At 32.1% G+C, this 26,284-nt stretch overlaps 1 protein-coding gene across 1 annotated transcript in view; it reads left to right on the top strand.

Annotated features, from left to right (window-relative positions):
* The window catches only part of LOC126905582 (homeobox protein abdominal-B-like), a 60,926-nt gene that overhangs the window by 30,241 nt on the left and 4,401 nt on the right, over window positions 1-26,284 (top strand). The window contains 1 exon segment of the mRNA XM_050685424.1: window positions 22,948-22,991. Within this exon segment, the coding sequence (XP_050541381.1) occupies window positions 22,948-22,991 (44 nt within the window).

A 26,284-nucleotide genomic window follows, 5' to 3' on the forward strand; every position in this document is an offset into this window, starting at 1 on the left:
TAAAAAAAAAATAATTTTATATTTAATTATTAAATATAAAATTATAAAAAAAAAATGTTTTAACTTATAGAAAGAAACATAAGCTTTAAGTTAATATATATTTGAAGCTTGCAGTATTTCCGATAATTTTCAAAATATTATTTTAAATAAAAAAAAAAGTACCTAAAGTATATATATGATTAAAAATTAATGACAAAATAACTAATTAATTATTTTTAATAACTAAACATAATTATTTATTTTTCTCAAATGAAACTCAATTTAACAATAATATTTTATAATTTAAGAAATACAAATGACTTAATTTAGTCACACATTTATTTAGTTTATTTAGACAAATTTAAATAGTCACGAAAACAAAAATAAATTATACAAATTAATAACAAGGTATTGTATAAGCATAATATTTTTTTGTATTATTTGAAAATCTGAAGTAATACATGAGATGTGTTGAATTCACAATTTCTAGTTTTAATCAAATCCAAAATTTATGCAAAACATACGTACACCATTTTGAACTATATCTTTAAATTCCGGATAATTAATGTTAAGGACATATTTTTCATTACTATTCGATAGATCTTGTAATGTTTTTATGTACGTTGTTACGTAATCTTTCAATTCTAATATATCTATCAATTCTTTTTCACCTAATATGTAATGATGATATGCGTAAACATAACTTATATTATTATGATTAGTACAATGGACTTCTACGTTATTATAATCGTATTTATTAAACACATTATTGTCATTATTTTCATACATTTCATGTTTTAAGATTTCATTGATATTTTTGCAAAATGATTGATATTTGTCAAGAAAACTAAGCACACTATATTGCTGTATGAAATATTGAAGGGCGTTTAACATACACTGTCGTAATGGTTCAAATATATTAATACTTTCGACTAAATTTCTGAAGTAATTAAGTTGACAATCCTTAGCTGGAAGATCACGATATTTACGAGACATAATATAGTAAAATGAATTCAATTCTTGAAATACCGTCGCATATAAATTACTCAATATATGTGCAGCATTATGGGCTTTATCTCCATTCAAGTGACATTGTGATTTTTTACTTGGATTTGGACCCAAAAGACTTATGGCATTTGGATTCCTGATATATTTTATTATTTCATTCCATCCCGGCTTTTCTAATATTTCATCTAATTTATCTGCTGAATTTTCAAGCACAGCACTACTCCACAAATAAATTTGTATGATAATGTGTGTCCATAGAATGAAATGCATTATTTGTTTGATATGAATAATTTCAAAAGTTAATCGTACGTTTAAGACTACTATATAACATATGAGCAATTTAAAACACAATTTTACTAAAATTCTACCATTATATTTAAAGAAAATTATTCATGTCATTATTAAAATAATATTTGAATTGAAAAACACGTATGTAATTCAAGAATAGTTAATTGTAAATATAATATACATTTGTGTTTGCAAATCATAAATAATATAGTATACATTTTATATTATTTATTCATTTATTCATAAAACGGGACGAGCCCAATATTTTACAATTTAACAAAGATATTTTAGAAGCTTATGATATAATAATTAATTAAACTAAAACAACTGACAAATTGCAATATAACAAAATTGCAAAATATATGTACATAACCATATTTGATACAAAGGTGAATTTTAATTTAACATGAAAAAAATAAATAAATAAATAGAAATAACAATAAAATAAAATGGAATTGAATATACATTATTAAATAAGGGGACTGAAACTTGGGCTAAGGTAGAACAAAAGAAGGGTCGGTATTAGCGATTCTCATCAAGCGGATTATCGGGGAGTTTAGAAAGTAATTTGAGGAGGAAAATGGAATTTGGAAGGGGTATTGGAACGCGTCAAGCGAGGAGGAACTTTAAGATTTATAAGGGATAGTAAATCAGGAGAATCAATATTGTTTGAAAGGAGATCTAATAAGAATTTGCGATTTAAGACATGCCTACGATCGGCGAGACTGGAAAGGTTAAGGGAATGGAGTATAGGAGCATAGGAGTGAGGAGGATATTGGATATTGAGCTTAAAAGCAGCAAAGCGCAGGAACTTCCGTTGTACACGTTCCAACATTTCGTTGGCACCAGAAGTAGGTGGGTCCCATAAGACACATTCATATTCAAGAATAGGGCGAACTAGTGCACAATACAAGGCTTTTAGGGGGGAGATAAAGTGAAATTCTTGGGCTATGCGGAAAATAAAACCCCGCATTTTTAGTGCCTTACAACATATTTCTTGAATGTGTTTTATAGGACATAGTGTACGAGTAAGGGTAAAANCAGAATTTAGGGGAATACCATGTATAGAATAAGGAAAAACAAGAGGATTACTTTGGCGCGAAAAAGTCATTGAGGAGCATTTTTGGATGTTGAGGGAAAGGCCAAGGGACTCGCCCCAAAAGACTAAACGTTGAAGGTCTGATTGGAGGATAATACAATCGGACATTGAATTTATACGATAATAAAGCTTCATATCATCAGCAAAAATAAGGAGTTTAGCATGGTGAAGAACAGAAGTAGAAGAGTTCACAAACAAGGCAAAGAGGAGAGGAGAGAGAACAGCACCTTGGGGGACACCTGAGGAAGGATAAAAAAGTTCAGAAAAAACACCGTGGACAGACACAAACTGGGGTCGATCCAGTAAATAGGAACGAAACCAGGAGAGTAGAGGTTCACCAATACCTTGTTGATCTAAAACATTTATTAGTAGGGAATGATTAACACGATCAAACGCCTTAGCGAAATCAGTGTAGATCACATCAACTTGGCTATGAAGGCGGAAGGATTCAAAAATATACGAGGTAAAGGTGAGGTTGCATGTTAGAGTAGAGCGGTTTGGACGGAAGCCATGTTGTTCAGGTATAAGTATATGATTCAAGGAAGGTCGAATAGTATTTAGGACAACAGTTTCGAATAATTTGGAGATATGAGGAAGAATGGTAATAGGACGATAGTTAAGAACATGAGTTGGATCGCCAGATTTGAGAATAGGAGTTATAGAGCCAAGTTTTAAAGAAGAAGGAAACATCCCAGAACTCAGGGATTTATTGAAGATAAGAGAGAGGGGCCAGGTAATTACGTCCCGTAATCTAAATAAATAATCGCCCTGAATGCCGTCAGGTCCGAGAGATTTGATGTTATGGAGAATGGTAAATGATTTGTGTAACTCAATTACGGACACATGGACGATTGAAGGAAGAGGAAACTGTAAGTGAGAAGGATTAGTGGAGGGAGTGATCGAAACTGGTGTATAAACAGAAGAAAAGTATCTGGAGAAGAGATTTGCCGTTTCTATAGGGCGTGTGCTATTGGAGCCGTCATAGACTAAATTACAAAAAATATTTTTGGAAGAATGATGCTTACGCACAAACTTCCAAAATGCTTGAGGATTTAGCTTTAGATTAGATTCAGAGTGAGCAAGATAATCGCGGTGACATATNTTAGATTCAGAGTGAGCAAGATACTCGCGGTGACATTTCTTTGAGAGGAATTTGTAACGTGCTCGGCATAACGAAAAATGACGATAGTCAGCTAGTGAAAGTGACGACTTATACTTAGCATGTGCCAGACGCTTTGAGGATACTAGTTTCTTTAGTTCAGAAGTAAACCAAGGTGGGAATGTTGAGGGACGAACAGTGATTTTAGGAACATAAAGGAGAATAGAAGTGTGAAGAGCATCATAAAAAGTATTCATGGCAGTATCAGTATCTAAGTCCTTAAATGTTTCTTCCCAATTAAAGGAATTTAAAAAGTCATTAATATGAAANCAATTAAAGGAATTTAAAAAGTCTTTAATATGACAATAGTTAGCTTTTGAAAAATCATAAAAAGAGGTAGTGCTTTGAGGGGGTGGACTGTGAGATGAGTTAAGAATTTGTAAGGATAGTGGAGGATGATAAGCGTCTGGAGGTACAGCTGAATCAGAAGCGACATTGACATTTATTAATTTGTAGTTCGAGAGAACAAGGTCCAGGAGAGAGTTATGAGAGTTTAAGTTATAATTTAGTTGAAAAAATCCATGTAAAGAAAATAACTCAGGAACACTAAGGTCTTGAGAGGGGGAGGAAGAGGAATAGCAGAGGCCATATTCATCATTTGACCAGATAATACTGGGGAGGTTATAATCGCCGCAGACAATAAATGAATAGGAAGGATATTGGAGAAAAATATTTTCAATGGAATATAGGTGAGCTCTATATAAATCAACAGAAGAAGAGGGGGGTAGATAAACACCACAAATTATGAATTTAAAGGAATTAAAATGAAAATGAACAAATAATTGTTCAACGCTTTTATCTGGAGAAGGGATAAAGAAAGAAGGGAAATCTTTGTGAATTCCGATAAGGACTCCACCTACACTTCCGCATAAGCTGGTAAGGGGTGATCTGTCGCATCTATATATGTTGTAATTATTAAGGCCGAGTTCATTAGAATTAAAATTTTCAGTAAGCCAAGTTTCAGTTAAGATTATAAATGAATGATTAAAATAAGCAGTGTTACATGAAAAATTAAATAATTTAGTGCGTAGACCACGACAATTTTGGTAATAACCATTAATATTATGCGATTTAGAGTATTTAAATTGATCAGAACTTATAGATTTATTGAATTTGTTAATAAAATTTGAGAAATGTGAGAAAAATGTATTAAAGGTAGATTTGGCAGCACAACACTTACGACAGTATGAGGTCGATAATATATCAGACTTGTAGGTGCAACATCCAGGTAGATAAGGTAGAGCGGTAGTGTTGTTGGTAGGTGAATTTAAGTTCGGTGTTTGGTTTGCAGAAAATGAGATCCGTTTTTTGATTTCCTTTTCAGAACTGTAGGGACGCCATTTAAGTATGAAATAGTAAGGTCAGCTTCGCCACTTTTCGTTCGACGATCTAATTCGGAATGACAAGATCGAAGCTGCTCGCGTTCACGTAGTGTCTTGTCACGAACAAGCTTTAAAACTTGATTGTTTGGGGAACGTTTACTAGCAGTATTAAATAATTTTAAAAACTCCACTGCAGCTAATTTATTTTTTAGAAAAATCTTAAGTGGACGAGATGAATGGTCATTTCTTCTTCCCAACCTAATGACTTTAATGTCAGGAGGGGCAGAAATTCCCACAGAAGAAATAAGTTCAGATAAGTTCTTTAAATCTTCATTAATTCTATTACCGAGTTCTGGTGCATTTGATTCAGGGACACCAAAAGCAATTAAATTTGAGTTACATTTTTCACGCTCAGATAATTCGAACATTAATTGAGATACTGAGTCATGAGAAGAGCCAGGGTTATTTTTCTCAAGATTTGTAATTCTTGTGTTTAGGGCAGAAATATCATTTTTTAAAGTTATATAATCAGATTTTAGTTCAGAAATTTGTGCTATGAGTGTATCTAGATTTTTTGCGTTTGCTTTACATTGTGCCAAAGTATCACTTTGAATAGATTTTAAATCAGCAATGGCTTTTAATATTTCTTCAGATGTTACGGGCGTAGAGAGAGTTTTATGATTTTTCGATGAATTTGAAGAAGCAGATCTAGTCATTACTTGAGTTTTGGGCGATATTGGGTTCATTTTATGTCAATAAATAGTATGGACTACCNACTTGAGTTTTGGGCGATATTGGGTTCATTTTATGTTAATAAATAGTATGGACTACCGTTAAAGTCACCAAGAAAATGATGTTAGAAACGAGTTATTGATTCATAAACTAAAAGTATTAGATAGAAATGATAAGAGTGGTTTGTATATTACCAATTTTGTAAGGAGTAATGTTTGAATAAAAGTATTTCTGTGAAAGTACTCAGAATGATTCCACTAACAGAGATAAACAAACACTTTATTAAACAATTGAGTAAATAAGTTTAAATTAATATGTTAATAAAACTTATGAAAAATATCAAAAAGTGTACAACTAATAGTACTGATATGAGAGGTTATTTAATGTTTGTTTATTACTTGAGTTATACTAGATTTTGTTAGTTAGTATGTTCACATTCAATTTTATATTTATAAAATATATTTATTTTATATTTAATTATTAAATATAAAATTATAAAAAAAAAATGTTTTAACTTATAGAATGAAACATAAGCTTTAAGTTAATATATATTTGAAGCTTGCAGTATTTCCGATAATTTTCAAAATATTATTTTAAATAAGAAAAAAATACCTAAAGTATATATATGATTAAAAATGATTTGATAATTTTTTAAAAAGTTATAGATGGCAATTTAGTAATATAATCAAAATTTATTGATTTTAAAAATCGTAATTTTTTGGTTTCATAACTTTTTCAGCTTTTACAGAATTTTTAAAGGCAATTTCTTTAACTAGATACGATTTTTATCGTATCTTTATACGATATCTTTTGACGTATCAATAAAAGAAAGCAGCCTAATGAGAGTTGGTGGAGTAAAATTAAATTTTTAAGTGATGAAGGATACAAAAAAAAAAACACATAATTGTAAAATTAATACCTTCTCAGCTTCGTATCGAAAATAAAATGTCTTTTTGTCATTGATTTAATAAAAAAAAATTTTAAGATCAACTATATTTTATGTCATTAATGACAAAATAACTAATTAATTATTTTTAATAACTAAACATAATTATTTATTTTTCTCAAATGAAACTCAATTTAACAATAATATTTTATAATTTAAGAAATACAAATGACTTAATTTAGTCACACATTTATTTAGTTTATTTAGACAAATTTAAATAGTCACGAAAACAAAAATAAATTATACAAATTAATAACAAGGTATTGTATAAGCATAATATTTTTTTGTATTATTTGAAAATCTGAAGTAATACATGAGATGTGTTGAATTCACAATTTCTAGTTTTAATCAAATCCAAAATTTATGCAAAACATATGTACACCATTTTTAACTATATCTCCAAATTCCGGATAATTAATGTTAAGGACATATTTTTCATTACTATTCGATAGATCTTGTAATGTTTTGATGTACGTTGTTACGTACTCTTTCAATTCTGATAAATTTATCAATTCTTTTTTACCTAGTATGTTAAAAAGATATGAGTTAACAAAATCTATATTTTTATTATTAGTAAGATGTACTTTAAGGTTATTTTCATCATTTTGATTTAACTCATTATTGTCATTATTTTCATACATTTCATGTTTTAAGATATTATTGATATTTTTGCAAAATGATTGATAATCGTCAAGAACATTAAGCACACTATATTTCTTTTTGAAATATTGAAGGGCGTTTAACATACACTGTCGTAATGGTTCAAATATATTAATACTTTCGACTAAATTTCTGAAGTGATTAAGTTGACGATCCTTAGCTGGAAGATAACGATATTTATGTGACATATTAAAGTAAAATGAATTCAATTCTTGAAATACCGTCGCATATAAATTACTCAATATATGTGCAGCATTATGGTCCTTATCTCCATTAAAGTGACGTTGCGATTTTTTACTTGGATTTGGACCCAAAAGACTTTTGGCATTTGAATTCTTTATATATTTTATTATTTCATTCCATCCCGGCTTTTCTAATATTTCATCTAAATTATCTGCTGGATCTTCAAGCACAGTACTACTACACAAATAAATTTGTATGATAATGTGTGTCCATAGAACGAAATGCATTATTTGTTTGATATGAATAATTTCAAAAGTTAATCGTACGTTTGAGACTACTATATAACATATGAGCAATTTAAAACACAATTTTACTAAAATTCTACCATTATATTTAAAGAAAATTATTCATGTTATTATTCAAATAATATTTAAAATGAAAAACACGTATGTAATTCAAAAATAGTTAATTGTAAATATAAAATACATTTGTGTTTGTAAATCATAAATAATATAGTATACGTTTTATATTATTTATTACTTTAGTTATACTAGATTTTGTTAGTTAGTATGTTCACATTCAATTTTTGTAGAAATTTGATAGATATTGAAATAAATTTTAACTAAAAATTTATTTTTAAGAGAAAAAACATAACATTTAAAATTAACATTTATTTTAGCTTTGATGCGAAGCTCAGAATGTATTAATTTTATTATGACGTGTTTATTTTTCTCTATATCTGTCATTAATTTTCCTCAACGATACGTTAAAAAATGACAAATCGTACCTAGTTAAAAACATTATCCTCAAAAGTTGTACAATTTTCCTTCATTCGCCGTAAATAGTGGAAATTCTCCAAAAAGTTACTATTTTAAATTCGATAAATTTCAATATAATTTTAACATTTTTTACTTAAAATTTTCATAACTTTTTAAAAATAGATAAATCAAAACATTATAATGATGGTTACTTGATTATCATCACTTATCTTACAAACTACGCAATTTAGAAGAAAAAATATAGAATTTAATTTATAGAATTGTTTTCCGTAAAAAATGTTATTATAAAAAATGCTGTATCAATAATACTCAGACATAAAAATTATAAAAATATGTTTTTATCTTATCGATGAAATTGATTTTATTCGTTTATTTAAATAATGCTGACCTACTATAGACATAGATATACTATGTAAGAGGAATAGTACGACCGGGAATTGTTTAGTTATAAAAACAGTATCCACTCTTCGCCTCCAGTTATAACTTTAAATTTTTAAAACTTCCGATATAGTAGTAAGTACAGAAATAAGCTACTTGCTATGAATTGTAGAATTCTTGTTGTGTACAAAATAAATTAAAAAAAATAATTTTTTAGAAATTAGTGTTCTATCTCTTAGCATGTAAAAAATTTGTATTCAAGGGAGGCAATTCCTTTACTAAAAATATTTTTTTATTGAAACGTGTTTTATGATATTGATGTTATACACTGTCAGATTCAACCTTTACCGCCTCTCAAATAAGCCACGTCTCTACTTTGCTAGATTTTTTTTATAATACTACAAATTATTTTTGATTAGACTGAATGTAACTGATGTGACTATGATGTTTATATATTAATCGCCTTAATGGTAGTCAAAATTACAATGAATAAAGTTATTCTCGTCTTTTGTTAATCTAATAACAAATTACTTGTTATTAATATTTTACATGGTGTTTAGGAAGTAAGGAAACTGGTAAATTGTTGCAAACAATGAGAACAATAGAAATCCGTTTCCTTACTTACTGGACACTTTTTACAATAAAATTTGATCACTTGTTGCTAATACTATTTAAAATGAAGTTTATATTAAAAATATTAATTTAAAACTAAAAAATATTATAACTTAAAAAGTCACAAAAATTACTAACAATCGCGTATAGTATTTCAAAAATAATGTTATCATTGTGTGTATGTGTTTAGAGTTGATAATAATATTAAATATTTTTAATATTTTTTAGTTTCAAATTAATATTTTTAATTTAATTTTAATTGAAAAAATATCCTATAAAATATAAAACTTTAATCGCTTCCTTATTGGACCATTTATAACAATTAATCTGTTTCCTTACTTATTTAACACCTCTATATCTAAATAGCTAATAATTATTAAGTATATTATAAATATTTGAACAATCTAGCCATTCAGTAATGTCATTTGTATTTCTATATAAATATACAAGTTTCTTAATAATAACTTGCATAATTCCAATAATTAATCTAGGCCCAATGAAGACGTGGAAACAGTTTCAAATATAAATAGAGTTTCTTCTATTTTTGAATTAATTGTATGGTATTTTCTATTAATATTATATTGCGTAAGATCGACATAATGCCTTCTTACTATTTTCTTTTAAATTGTACATTTCTGTAGTTAACAAAAAATATACAGACATAACGGCTTCATATTGAGTAAATTTGGTTAATACCCTCTACAATGAATTATTATTTAAAATAACCTTCAAATAAAATAAAATTGTTATAATTTCGTGATAGTTTGAATCATGAAAATAGTATTAAATTAGTCATTTTGATAAAATAAAAATGCTATACTTAAAAATTCTTTAAACAATAATGATTCATTTGTTTTTGAAAATAATTATTTGCTGTGTTCTTTTATAATAATCAAAATATCACTTAAAAAAAAAACATCACATAATTAGAAAGTACGATTTTTGTTTAAACTTATTTTAATAATTTTAATTAAAAATATCCCTACTTTATTATCATATAAAAAATTACCAAATTTTAAAATATCATATAATTTAATACAGATTGATCGATAATCTGAACCAATCATAAATAAAATAATGCTCAATGATTATCTACTTAAGGGTTTATCTAGGAAGCTACCTCGTGGTGCCTTTGAAACTTTTAGGGGCGTCTTAGCCAATGGACTCGTTAAAACTAGTAAAATTTATGTTATGTCATTTATAACTTATGTTCTGGCGTTTATGTTTATTCTAAGTTTTTTATAAACGAGATATCTCGCATTTTTTTTAGGGTACACTAAAAAAAAAAATTCGAATACACTTAAGTCTTTAATATGACACTGATCATGTATCAGCATAAATGTTACTTATTCGAGTTAAATTACACTCGTTCTCCCTTTCATAATGAAATTTAGTAATCGTTAACTGTTAATAATTATATATTCATAATAATTGTTGACAATTCTTAAATATTTAATATCGAATTTGATACTTTTATATTCAAAGATGTAGGAAAAAAAGATTAGAGAGCTCTTCCATTGAGAAAATGTTTATTTTTAATTTAATTATACTAAAAATAATGGGGTAAGAGTTTATGTGATAAAAACCTCCTTTAAATAATATATACTTACGCCCCCCGATAATATTTATCAATGTAAAATCAAAAAAGTTTCTCGACTAATGGTACTTTATTATTTAAAATAAAAATCAAATAATATGTTTCTCGAATTATTGACTTGAATAAATATTTAAAAAGGGAATTAAAAAAATATTACTAATTATAATAATACTTATAAATTATTATACTACTAGTATATAGTGATAATCATAAAAATTTTATTGTCTGCATTGGATTAAATTTCAAAATATCGTCACTTATTGTAGACGAATAATAATTAATAATTCTTCTTATTAAATAACTAATAATAAATTAATAGCGTACATATTGTTAGATTCGCGCAACGAGTATTAATCAATAAAAGTATTTAAAATATTTATAATTATAAAAATAGTAGTTTGGAGGATTTAACTCATTAATGAATAGTTACTTTAAGATAACCATGTAAATATTATATTATACATGCACAGTCAACAGAATTCTGGAAAAAAAGGTTAACTTGATGGTGGCTTTTTAGTCGCTCAATTGTAATGTGTTCTTTCCGTCTATTTCAAACATATTTTTACATGATGTTTGAACACAAAATGTCGGTACATTGTGTTTATACTTATGTTAATATATAAAAGGCTCCAAAATCTAAACTCTTGCAGTGAAACATCAAAAAAAAAAAATTGAAAAGTATAGAAAAAATATTAATAGAATGTAGGTCACGTTTGATATATAAAAACATGTTATTTGGCCGTAGAGTAAATTTCACTGAGACAAATTGATACGCCGAAGAGTCGAGCAAAAAACGATAACAACATTCGACCCACTTTTATCCTTTTGTGTGCCGACAAATGACCCTTTTGGTTTACGTTCATTTGTGACCCAACAATCCCATACGGACAGTAAAATATTTATACCGCACAAAACGCATAACAATGTGTGTACACACAATTATTACCGAATTTTTTGCTCTAAAATCGAACAACCTCCGCCACCTCTGCAACAAACATGTGGTCGAACCCTTTTCGATATAAGGTACTCTAAGATCTGGTGTCAGTTCGCCGTTATCATCAGATCTTAAACCATGGCTTTGGTGGAGTTTTCACACCGATCAGTTGGAAATAGCGTTTCGATGTCGGATCCTAAGTACCGAAGATCTCATAGTTCAGGTAACCCAAACCATTTTTGTAATAATTAATATTTGTGCTAAATATTATCGAATATTTCTATAGGTAGAATAGCTTGTAAATATTATTGTATTCGATTATTCGTTTTATTTGTATTTATTGAACATATTTTAAATTCACATTGACGTTCCATTCGAGAACAAACGAAAAATTTCAAATAACTATACTATTGTACAGCTTCCACCCACTTAATACATCGTATCGATATCATCAGTGTACATTTCATTAAACGATTGAATACACTTATAGTATCCTGGTAGACGAGCGTTCGTATCCGCCGAACATAATTCCAAAATCGCCCGTCGTAGAAGGCACGCGATTAGAACGCGCCGGCAGCGGTCGTGCTACGGCGGCGCTGCGGTCGGCTCCTGGGACCCTGGTACCGGGTCCGCGCTGAATGCATGATGGACGTTGATTTCGCAATGCCCACGCTCGATTGTCCACCGCGTACGCAATATCGTGCTCGGTGTTGAGTACATTCCTTGATGTGCCGTCGCGGAAATTTGGGATCCCTGTCGAGTATCAAGGAATTTCATCTAGCCGGCCGGCGGCTTGACGCCACTATCATTCCATGATAACAGAATAATATTTGCCAAGCGGTTACGCCCATGCGCCTGTTCGTCATTGGCCGCCGCCCCGCCAAAACGATATTGCCAAAAAAACGACAAACAAACAATACGCGCATTATATTACGCCGTCCAGAAACACACATTCGGATGCCAAGTAATTATCGTCGATAATCGGCAAATACTGAAAGCCGATACTTTTGCACATTTCAACGTGCATATGATTCGAGTTGAGATTTGCAGTTGCATATTTTCATATTTCGTATAATTTGCCGAAATTCGATGTAGCCAAACGGTAAAAAAAACAGAAATGAGATCCGATCGTCTGACGATCGACGAAATAAAATTTTCCGCTTCAAATTTTTTCCTCGTATTCGCCGCACTCGACTAAAAGATAATAACATTAACGGTCGAGCCAAGTGCATAATAGTGCGATGCACCAGCCGAAGCGAAGGCGCGAGACAGGAAATAACGAAGGAAAAAACGAAGGAAAAAACCGATGCACTTTGGTCTATCGGACGGCGGTCGTGCGAGAGAGAAGGATACCAACTGCCGCCGCCGGCTATCTAACCGCGGTTCCACTACGTTCACTTACGCGTAAACGTCATACGACCGACGGTGGCCGGTACCAGGGCCTCAGCAGTTGGCTGTCTCGCGCTCTTTGCCGGTGAACGCGCGTCGCAGTTCAATACCAAATGTGAAAAACAATCGTTTGCCTTGAAACGCTTCACATACTTCTACTCATACGGTCGTGTGATGACTGCGAGGAACTAAACGTTTTAATGTCTATACTTAGTTATAGTGTTAGGAAATTATATTATTATTCACAGTACTCGATTTTTTTTTGTAAAACATTCCTTTTTTGTATTTACTCTGTACACATATTTTGTATATAAGTTATTAAAAGCGATATTTTAAAATTTTAATTAAAATATATTTTTTAATTAAGTTTGGCGAGAAGATTTACTCGGCTTGCGATATTTGTATATTGTAATAAATAGAAGTTTTTTTTTTTAATGAGGACAGTCCGGTTACAACTAATCGTAGGTATCGTGTTTAGTCGTGTGAAAGTGCTCTACTTTAAAAAACATACGTATTCTGTATAACATTTATACGTGAATCATAATTTGCGTACTTGATTAAATAATATTATGGTATTCAGTACTAACGTATTTATTATAACTATTGATACTCATCGATATGTGATTTTATCACGACAGTCAGATAGGCATTTCTATTTTTTAAATAGTCAAATGATAGTAATCATCATTTATATCTTGAATAATTCCAGCTGGTATTATGTTATATGTTTGCTGTTAATAAACCAATTGATAATTTTTTTATTGTAAATACCTTGTTGTAATGTCATTTTGCCCGAGTNTTTGTAAAACATTCCTTTTTTGTATTTACTCTGTACACATATTTTGTATATAAGTTATTAAAAGCGATATTTTAAAATTTTAATTAAAATATATTTTTTAATTAAGTTTGGCGAGAAGATTTACTCGGTTAACGATATTTGTATATTGTAATAAATAGAAGTTTTTTTTAATGAGGACAGTCCGGTTATAACTAATCGTAGGTATCGTGATTAGTCGTGTGAAAGTGCTCTACTTTAAAAAACATACGTATTCTGTAAAACATTTATACGTGAATCATAATTTGCGTACTTGATTAAATAATATTATGGTATTCAGTACTAACGTATTATTATAACTATTGATACTCATCGATATGTGATTTTATCACGACAGTCAGATAGGCATTTCTATTTTTTAAATAGTCAAATGATAGTAATCATCATTTATATCTTGAATAATTCCAGCTGGTATTATGTTATATGTTTGCTGTTAATAAACCAATTGATAATTTTTTTATTGTAAATACCTTGTTGTAATGTCATTTTGCCCGAGTGTAAGTGATTTAACTAAATCAACATGGTCTTGAGAAATTTAAAATACTTGTATAACGATTAATACTAGTGAGACGTTTCTAATTTTTTATCGATTAATGTATACGACATAAATCTTTTTCGCAGTACCGGCATAATGCAAAAAAATGTTGGAGGCATTTTCAAACGCTGGGCCCAAAGAAAATTACAGTAGTAGTTGCATTGTCTTTTTTTCGGCGCTGGTTTTTTTCTTATTTATATTTACTACTGCTGCATAAATGAATACTAATCAACGGGCACCTCAATGACAGATACGCAAATTATTACTTATGAGACAGAAAACCATTCTCCATTGTATTAAAACAATAATTACTTCTTGCTTCTTCAACCTTAATCGATTTTGAATTGTGCCATGTGTGCACGCTCATGATTCCCTTATCAAAGAATTAACAAACGATAGAAAAAACACGATTAACGTTGACCTTCGATTCGTTTCCATTGCCATTAATGTACGCCTGTCGTCAGTTAACATTTCAATTAATTTTTAAAAAGAAAGCTGTACGTTGTGGTCGACTCGTACATCTTTGCATTATCCAACTTTCAATTAGGCACACCTTTAAACGTTTTCCATGTGTAATTTCCTATAATTGTTTCAAGCTAATAAACGTTCAATTAAAGAATGTTATTGCATTGTTTTGTACGCGGGACCTTAATTAATCTAAAAAATAAAAAACGGTACTGATTAAAAAAAATCCGCGCGCAATTATAAGCAATACATCTAAATCATTCATATCAATCAAATTACACATGCAATTATACATTGAAGATGTTGATGGTAATCGTTAAAATTAATTCTGAGAATTACAATTAACTCTAACGAAATCACACCGATTTGTCTTATTTTTGTGCTAAATTATGTACAACTAATAAAAAAAATACTTAAGTATTTTCATATTTTTCACAAAATGAAATATGATAATATTACGTACATATCGCATTATAGAACATATTCCAAAAAAAACCTATATTGTTATTCCACTCGACTCTCTATACTACAGAAAATAGGACGGGATGATCATAATTTACCAGATAATATAAAACTACTTTTTTCCCGAGGCTTAGTTTTTCTCAGAACGAGTCAAGTGTAATTCGGTGTATTCACAACACGTTGCATAGGAACGGGAGGGCACTAAACTTAATTTATTGTATTGCGTGTGTATCTAATTTACATTATTGGCGAATTTCGGGTCAATTCAGATGTGGTGTAGAGGAAACACCAGTCGTTTTCACAAGCTTAGGTTGTGACCAAACATACACTATAATTTACATATTGATATTATATTAACTATATTACACGGTTATATTTCAAGTAGCTAAAAAAAATAAATAAAAACAGTTTCATTTACCTTAGAAAACCGGGTTGGCAATGTAAATTATTACATACCTACTTCACCGTACAAGAGGGTTTCTTACGTTTTATACAATCTTATACGACTAAATTTTATGTGTTAAACTGTCGTGATATTTAATCAAATGCAAAACAACATAATATTTCTGTGGAAAAATGAATAAAATACATAATATTATTTAAACGTGTTAACATTAGGTATGCGCATTCTTGAGATATAATATTTTTTTTCTCTGTGGGACGCTGTCCTGTTTCAGCCATCCAAAAATAAAATATGTTTTTTTTTTTTAATAACTATTATCATTTGAACCCAATGAAAACGCATGTTATATGTGACAAGGATGTAACTTTATTTTATACTTAATCCCACGCTTACAATGTATCTAAGCTTATGGAGTCTATATAAACATATATTTCGTATGTATTATAACTATTTTCTTCTAAATGCACCTAAATCATCGTCGTACTTTTTATAAACTTAGAGTTATTTGGATGTAACGTATTTCAAACCGCAGTACAAGTTTTCATTTTAACGAATTTAATAGTTGACGACTAGTAGTTACATTATGTTAGTCATTTATGAAAATAAAATATATATATAATATTTTTTTGTATATAACTCACCCCCCGAGAAATTATAACAAATACAAAAGTACTGAATTATTTTTTTATGTATATGAAACATCCGATCGATAGAGAAAGAACGTTAACCTGTCTTTTTATAATAATTCTTTATAAATTACGTTATAATTTATCAAGAATAATAAAATAAAGAGGTTTTCTTTCTGGACAATTAACTGAATTCACTGGAGAACGACGTACTTATCTATACATTTAACGAACAAATATTTAAGCATAAAAAACAATAGAAAATTGAAAGCGCCTATCAAAAGTGTTATTTTAGAATTTCCAGGGCTTTTTTCTATGTAATGAAAAGCATTTTAAAAATAACTCGCTTTGGATATTTCATATAACCCAAGTATTTCATTATGGATCTGTTGTAATGATAACTAAGCTATTTATATATATATATATTTATCAAAATTAGACACGGAGTTATAAATATATTCATTTTTTAATTGAGTTTGTTATAAAACTACTCAATATATTACTTAGCATATACTTAAAAAGTAGTATCCATGTATTACAGCATCTGTTTATTATAATCTCTTTAGCCAGGTACTAAAAAAATGTCGTAAAATACTCGATTCCCGACAAAGTCAACATTTGTTGTTCGTCGACACATAAACGTTTAAACTTCGTCGTACGGCCAACGGTAATATATTGACAACTGTGTAACGATTTAACGCATATCGCAACACACAGTGGCTTTTGTGATAGTTAAATACAAACGTACAGTTACTAAATTATGCAGTTTCATAAAATTAATAAGATTCGTCACTGTTGACTGAGCGAAAAACGAGTAAATGAATTTGATGAATGCGGTTCATATGAAATTTTAAAGGGTTCGATACTATTACCGAGCCAATTTTATGTCGAAAATACTTGTTTAAAAATATTTTTTTATAAAATACGAAAATAATATATTATTTATAAAAGTTCTCATTATAAAACCTACTGTAATAATAATTGATTATAAACAGTACTATCATTGCTGCTAATATACATTCAAACTCATACATTTTAATATATGGCTTCTAATTTAATATTGTCAAATGGGATAATCTCTCAACCTTATAATTAATTTGTTTTTATATTAAGCGACTAAATCTATATAAATTGTAGGTAGATTTCACACAACGTTTTTTTTGTAAAAAAGTAAATATGTGATACGCCTTAGTATGTTTTCAACTACAGGAAAACGCCCAAATGCGCATATGCGATGCTTTTTTGTTTTTTTTCTTCTTCGTTAAAACGCCGTTTTATTTTTTTATATACTGTAGATAGCCTACAGTAGATTTAAATTCTACTTAAACAATTTTTTGTGAAAAATTGTAAAAATATCACGGTAACCATGTAGAGGAGGTGGTGGTAAGTGTTGGTATGGTTGCGACGGCCATTACCCAGGGAACCTCCCATCGACATTTCTATTGGTTGGCGACGGCGGCTTCGACCCCAGCCGACCCATGTGATGTACTGTAACCATGCACGTCAGCATGAAATGCACAAACGCACACATTTCTTCCAATAATCGGGAAAGGGACCAAACGCTGTTGAGAAATTCCACGAACTTATTGCATTTCTTTTGTGTCGAAATTAATTGCACGCCTTGTAATCAAAAGGTGTGCGTAAAATGGCCTTAAAGAGGCCCGGGACCGAGGAGACGAAATGAATGAGGCCGGAAGACATTGGCCTGTAATTACCTCGGTCGCTTGGACTGCCGCAGCTGTGCCTTGAGGTTGCCGACAAATGAACGGCGTATACTTAAGGACCTCGGCGTTTAACTGCCCGCCTTTTCACGAGTAACCGGACGTTTGTATGCTGTCGATTGGGTCCCTCGCGGTACTCGAGATTTACGATCATTCTGTTACGAATCCAATTCAGATCGACGCTCGTGAGTTGTAATACATTTTCACAGAGATAAAATTCTCCAAAAGACTCTATGATTATCGACGGTTGTTCGGGGAACCATTCGGTTTTTGATTACAAAACAACCGTTATCAGAGACTCGAAACTTCTCGACATAACGATAATAATCAAAGATAACGAATGCGCGTTTGGTGCAGCTGCTTATCCGAATGCATAATTTATACACGAATATATAGTACGTCACATAGCTGAATGAATTACTACAGAAAATGTTCGCAATAAAGTACGACTTACTTGATACCTGCGAGTCGATACAAATTTATCGAACGCGAGTCGATGAAAGATTTTTTTCACTCGTTTCTTGGTCGATATCGTCGTTAACGAAGCTCAGATAAACAAAATCGTTCTATTTGTGTAAATGATTCTCGAGTGTGCACGTCAACTGCAGTTCACAATGTTTATACAAGAATTTTCTTCTAAGGCATGACGTTTACGTAACGAGTAAATGTTGAAACGTATAAACCAGTCAAAGAGGAAATGTTACTCGGTCTCACAGCCGTCAACGTGCGTGGTATTTTCTTCTCGGTATTTTTCAACACGGAACGTTTTTTTTTTTTTGTCGAGCAGATTCACACAATGTTCTCGAACACCGTCCAAGTGGAATGTGTAGGATGCGTTTTTTGCCAACACCGAACCTTTATCAATCGTCACGACGGTTTATCCGTTTTCCCAAAATACAGTGCTCTGGCGGACAGCAATACAATCACGCGCAGCGTCCGCACATGTGTACACCGAAAATAAACAACCCCGCCTGTTAGGTGAGGCAATTACGAGTGAGCGGCGGCATGTTCAACAGCAATCTACAAAATTACATTCTACCGCGATCCACCTACGGGTTCCGCTTACGTGTTCGAGTGTAATTTAAACTCCGAGTTTCCAGAAAAACATTAACGGGCGTAGCACCGTGACTGGTAGGAAATATTGGCCTTGCAATAGTTCTGATGTGAGAAAGAGTGGAAAACGTTTTCGCCGTACAATCGTAAGTCGACCTGAACAAATATTTCTTTAGCGTTATTTTAGAGACCCGACTATATAATCATAGAAATTATTGTAATGAGCGAGGCCGCCAACGGATTGGAATATCCTCACCGAAATTACGACAAATCGGACTGGGGACCGCACACGTCGCCATGACATAATATGATTCACTGGACGAGACACAACTGGACGATTTCTGTACTTGGACTATTGTACAATAGGATAAGGGACGTGTTCGCGACGGCAACCGGTTCCTGTCGGTAACCGGACGAACGAGACTTGCACGTAGGTCGTTACACCCATCTACCCGAGTATTGGCTACATTTTTTAATACATCTGATAAATTTTAATTAAACGTATATTGTCTCTTTACGAGGGGCCTCTGCAGTTTAATTAGTGCGGCTGCTCTCTACTGTTCCAAACCAAACGGACAGATAATTTATTATATTATGCCCCGCGTAGAAATGTGTGCGCGTTGCAGCGCAGTGCCAAATGAAAATATATTTTAACCAAATGTGTCGTTTACTAATGCGCTGCGCAATGACATATATATATTACAAATACATACACATCTTGGGCGATAAAACGGATTGGGGTGGAGAATAAATATTCTTGGTCCTCGACCCCAGACGGCGGCAGGAAATTAAACCCTCTTATTATTGTGAAACGTGAGAACAGTTGACTTTGCAACTCTTGTGCTACGAATGAAATTTCATTTGAAAATGTCTGTTCGTGTTTTTCAGATACGGCTAAATCTTAGAGAGCGAAGAAAGGACTGCGGATAACAAGACAAGCGACTGAGTAAAAAGTGTTGCCGATCATAAGATAACACTGTTGAACATCGTTCGCACATATTTCTGCACGAAGCAAATGTAAACGCCTAATCGTGGACTCCCAAATTCAATCAGGTTATTTTTCCAACAGGTTCGTATTAAATTTTATAAAAAACCTATTTACGTATCATTTTGAAGTATAGTTACGATCATATTTTGAAGTAGTTAACGACAAATACTCTCCTAGTTACTACAAAATATTCGTTTCGATTATTAGCTACACAATATTTTATTCCAACGCTATGGAGAAACATTATTTTGACTAGTTTATTAGAGTTAATGAGATATTCGAATGACGGACGCGCGATGTTTTCTTGCTAATTGGGCTGTGTAGATAATGTGAAAAAAGCCTCTCGAAGACAACATAAAAAAGTGTCGAAAACACTCAAATGAGAGTTGTTTAACATTTGGTTTTCACGGTGTAATATGACATGTCACGTTAAATAATTTATTTGTGAGAATTATCTCTTAGAAGACCGAAACGTTGTCAGTCAGAGGATATAAAACCGTGTGCATAAAAACCAAGTATGAATTAGGGATAAAGTAAATCATGAATATATTTATAATTTAGAACATTTTTTTGTTTTAAATTGAAAAACATGCACTCAAAATAAAATATCGGCCTTTTGTTTGATAAACGTCACTAAGTCACATTGACCGTATATTTATTAATTAAATATAAAGTATACATATTTTTGTTTATCTTCAGTTACTAAAATTTAATAATCAATAATGATGCAATAAAATTCATAATTACCAAGTGATAATTATCATTAAAACGGGTTTATATATCGAATGTAATTAAACATTTGTTTTGAATTACGTTAAGACATTCGAAACATAAGTCTTGTTATTTATCAGACCAGCGATGAGAAAATATAGTGATAAAATTTATCGTCTAGTTTGTAGTTATCCAAACATTTTAACTGATAATTATTCAATATATATATATATTTTTTTTTGATTCCAACAAGTTCAATGGAAATAAAAATTCTGATGTAAATTTACTCAAAGTACTTCCAAAGGCACGTTGCAACCACATGTCAAACAGACGTAAATTTATAATTATCGCTTAGTGTTAAGTCTGTGAAGGACGCCGCACGTGTGATGGTCTCTGCGCCCCACGTTTTTCATTATTTTGGATCGTCAAACGGTCGACGACAAGCGGCATTATTAATATTTTTTAAGGAACGCCCTCGCAATGTCATAAATATTTTAATAATACATTACAGAGACTTGCACCGGAAATGTATTTTGAGACATTTGCTCGCTACTTTTCGACGGACCCCTTGAGCATGTGAAGTACCAAGCACGTGTAAGTCACGACAAACAATAATGGCCGACGAGTCTATTGGATACAACGCTAAAAAACATCAGCTTTTTTTCACATCAACTCCATACCACTACAGATACATGATTAATAGCGACACGTCGTCCAATAAACACTGCTCGAGTTATCCTCCCACACAGTTGGCGTATATTATTAATGCGTTTACATCCGCTCAGGCAACGCTCTAAACATACACAACATCTCTGGCCTACACTCGAAATCCGTTTGGATCAAGTCAAGTCGAGCTTGATAAATTCAAAAAATACTTTAAGTAAAAAATACCGGCGTTACGAGGCATGGGACTTTTGGTAAAATGGAACGCGTAGAGGTCACGAGAAAACGATTTTCGCGCGACCGGCACGCGTTCCATAACCCCTCCCCCCCAATCGTACACCATAAACATGCAGTGACCAAAACGAGGGTAGACGGTCCCCACCAAAAACGTTTTCCGTGGATTATTCAACGGAATTGCGTACGATCGTTTGGATAGAAGTTTTTCTAGGATTTAAATTACTACGATTTTTATTGTTCAGACCAATCTTACTGACTGTAAATAGAGTAAATTTTAGTTTCAAAACGTAGTTGTCGGATAATAATTATTTGCTCGAGTCTTTCGTATTTCGATCGGTGATTTATTTCCCACGATAAAAAAATAAATTAAGAGCCTTAATGAAAGCGCTGATCGTTTGTAAATTGCTTGTACTACGACCATTGGAATGACCGTTCGGTGATTTATCGTTTCATTTATGAACGCATTATTAAGATGTATTGAATACTATTTTACTACTGCAGAATAGTGGAGCTGTAACGTATGAGGTCCGCTCGAACAATAAAAAAATATTTTACTTCATTTTATTGCCGTTTTCATAATGTTGTTTTAAACTCGTGTTGTATACGACACGTTAAAGAGATAGAAAACAATATTTATCTCATTACACTCTTATCCGTTAAAATCAAAGATTGTCACCATCGATAATTAAGATTTTTTAATTATAAAATATAATTATATAGATATATTTACAAGCTATGTTTTTATAATACTTACATTTTTTTAGTTGCTCGTATTATAAGCGCTATCGTTTAACAATACTCGAGTTGTCATTGTTAAACGTCCAAGCCAATTTGTTTGCTTGATGCGTCAAACTTTCTCCCCTTATTTATATCACTGACATGGACCCCTCGAGTATCGTTATTGGCTTATGTACTTAAGCGCATATATTCCACTGTGTAGTTAGTTTGGCAAAGTCCCTTTGCGACAAGACAAACAAGAAACATTTAAGTACGGTTTGTTTAGAAAGTTTAGAAAACCCATTGTTATCTACCCTATGCATTAATGTAAAGAATCGCTCTAAAAATGACTCCCCAACGATCAATCGTGTGTTGTTGCTTCTTTTATGTATTTTTACTACCACTCAGTTCAGTGGACTTATGTTGTATCATGATATTTAAACTAAACTCTGATAATATATTACAGGTTGCACTGTTTCTTGCCTGCCATCACTCTGGCCAGCGTCCAAGGTAATTATCTAAGCTCTTGTAAATAAATATTATACCACAACGTTGCAGTAAAATACAAGATTGTATGAAATGATTTTGTGGTGTTCAGAAGCAGTAACGATTTCCTATGTCGAAGTTACAACTGTTGTAATGACAACATATGTACTTTGGATTTTTTTTTTTGTTTTATTATTTTGTTTCTTAATTGTTTTTTATATCCAAAGTATATCCGTAATTCGACAATAATCACAAAAGTAGCACACATCACTTTTGGCTAGGAAATAATTTATGATATTGCTATTGCGTTTCTTCGAATATTTTGAAGACGATAAATAAATTTTAACAGTTTCTACATATTTGTATCAAATACCACAAAATCATTCACGTTCTAGAATATACAACAGTAATAAGACATATGCATTATGTATTTTTTCCTTAAACTTGTCATGGTCTCGTACAAACGTTGTCATTAGAAAATAATAAAACGTGACGCGTTAATTAAAATTCCGAGAATTTACGATACTCATCAAATTGTATAAAAAAATAATAATACAGTAAAGCATGAGAAACCATCGGCATGGCGAGGGGCAAAGCGAAGGCGGCGAGACCTCCCGGGGCGATGGACCAGTCAAAAAAACACATGCGCGCACACCGAAAAAGATGGCCGCAGCACCGTCACCCCCTCACACATCTCCTGCACGGCGGGTCCGATTAAAATCTATGGTGACGTTTTCCGTGCGTTTGTCACATAGCTGCAGGTGCACAGGCAGCCTCGCCGACATCTTAATAATCTGACGGCGTTTTATTTTTAAAGACGTTACCAAGAAGTTATCTGGCGAGTACACGGCAAAAATACACCTGATCATCCAAGTATTCTAATGGTTCTTCTTTATATGTTTCTGAAAATACACCAGCCTCTGTGAAATTACCAAGGTTCCTTCTAAGATATCAAAAATCTAAATGGGTCTATTTCAAACTGTAATAATGAACTAGTATGAGATAGATAAATAAATTTTCGCTTGATGATTTTTGGTTTAAAATTTATTTTGACAATTCTAAAAGCGTATATTCGCTTTTATCTTTCCNACATCAAAAATCTAAATGGGTCTATTTCAAACTGTAATAATGAACTAGTATGAGATGGATAAATAAATTTTCGCTTGATGATTTTTGGTTTAAAATTTATTTTGACAATTCTAAAAGCGTATATTCGCTTTTATCTTTCCGACAATCTAAATTTGCTCTCTCTTTTTAAAATATTTCAGATATTGCTGAGCAGGGGCACTGAATTTAAAAGGTTGGGCTGACTAGTATAAAAAAAAAATGTCTCCTAATAATATAAATACCGGTAACGTTTTTGTGTAAAATACAAATTATTATAAATATGGACTCGCGTATCGCAGATGCGTTGCGATGTTGACATCTCAAGTCTGGGGGACTGCCGTGTAATCGTGTAACAAGATGTAAAAGGGAACAACTATTGGAAATTTTCCATTTCATCGGACACAACACGGTAACGCAATTTTATTATACGTCAAGGTTCGTCCTATAAAAATGCAACGTGTTGACTTTTTACCCTCGCAGACAATACAATTAGATTTGGCCTGTGACGGGGGAAGTTTTGTGTTGTTCTGTTGTCATTTTTTTGCTTTTCATAAATTTGCGAGATAATCCTACGAGATGACAGCCGGGAAACGAAGAGCGTGCCCCTCACAATCGCATTACAGTGTTTTGAACGCAACAAATTCGAGAGTCAACACGTCTTTTGTTCGGGCCGACTAGAGTTTCTCTAAGGGCAAAAGAAAATGGTAATCGGTCGCCGGGCCGTGTAGAATGTGTCCTAAATTTCATTAGGCTGTTTACGCATTGCAGTCTAGAACATTGTGCCCGCGTTGTACGCTATTACAACTATTGAATAAAGTAACACTCTTTTGTGTGCGGTTTTTCTTTGTACTAAGTTGGTTGCGCATCGTTGTGTCCAATAAAACGCATGTTTCTCGTGACAATGTTGTTTTTTTGTGTGCAGCCCGAAAGATCATAACTTAGAGATTACACGTGACCCACAGCAGCACGTTTTCCATTGAACTAGTCGTATAATTTGCTTTAATGATAAAAGTCACATAAAAATATATTCGATATAAATATGTATTATTCAGAGATAAATACATTGATATGATAAATTAAATAAACTACTCGTTTTTGTTCAGGAGCAAAGAGGTCGCGCGATAGGATTTTTCTGATTCTTTCATTTTTATGTGTACCACGAAATGTGACATTGATGAATAAAACTTTGGAAATCATAAAAACAAAAGATCCATAAATGTCCAACACTAAAATGTAAAGGCCTTTGAATAATTTACTGTCGAGGGGCTAGTCGGTCGCCGATAGATCGGTTGGGTTTCACACACACAATTCAATCGCAAACACATTTAAAGGTATAACTCGTCCCATGTTGACTGAATAGGTTCGAGGATAAAAAATATAAATGGAAAAAAACTGAGTGGTTAGGGTTTATTTTTTTCATTAAACGAGAGCGGTCGAGGCACGCGCCATTGTCGCCATTATGCGTCGCGTTGCATATCCTTGATGGTTGCCGCTGCCAAAAAGGGCGCCTTTGATCCGAGTGGGAGCAAAAAAAGGAAACAGTAAAAATACAGTAGCCGTAAAGCAGCGCTACCGAATGACACGGTGGCGGCTATCGGCAGCGTCGACCGTTTAGTTGTCGGTCGGTCCGCCGTGCAGCGCACCGCGTTGGCTCACGCGATTAAGACACCGGACAGGGGGGAAGGGGGTCGGCGTCGGGAACACGGTACGCACGCAAGGCATTACAACAACAACGCGCTCGCGTCGGCCCGTTTGTGAGCCGTCGGACGCGGGCCACCCGTCATCGTGTGTCGACCGTCACTTCTCACATCAGTCCGCTCTCGTGCATCGGTCGTACGAAACTTCGGATCCGCTCCGCCGAAGTCGTCCGTGAAAGAATACTGTACATCGCACGAATTATTTTCCAAAGTTCCCAAAAATATTTTTTAGCTATGCGGGTTTTTTAGTTATTTTTAATTATCGACGTTTGTGCGAATTTTGACATTTTTAATAAAAAATACAATTTTTGTGCGTTCAGTAGAGTGATAGATTTATTTATATTCTACATTTGTACATAATATATGTCCTTATTTTACTCTAAACTGATCTGGACTGTTTTTTTTTGTTGCCGCCGCTCACGTTTCGTCCTAACGTCTCGTCGTTGTCGTTGAATCACCTGGTGCATCACCGAATCCACAACAATTATCATCATCGGCGACCTCGGGGACGCT

Source organism: Daktulosphaira vitifoliae, unplaced genomic scaffold, assembly GCF_025091365.1.
Source record: "Daktulosphaira vitifoliae isolate Bord-2020 unplaced genomic scaffold, ASM2509136v1 Scaffold_4, whole genome shotgun sequence".
In the NCBI taxonomy this organism is placed as follows: domain Eukaryota; kingdom Metazoa; phylum Arthropoda; class Insecta; order Hemiptera; family Phylloxeridae; genus Daktulosphaira; species Daktulosphaira vitifoliae.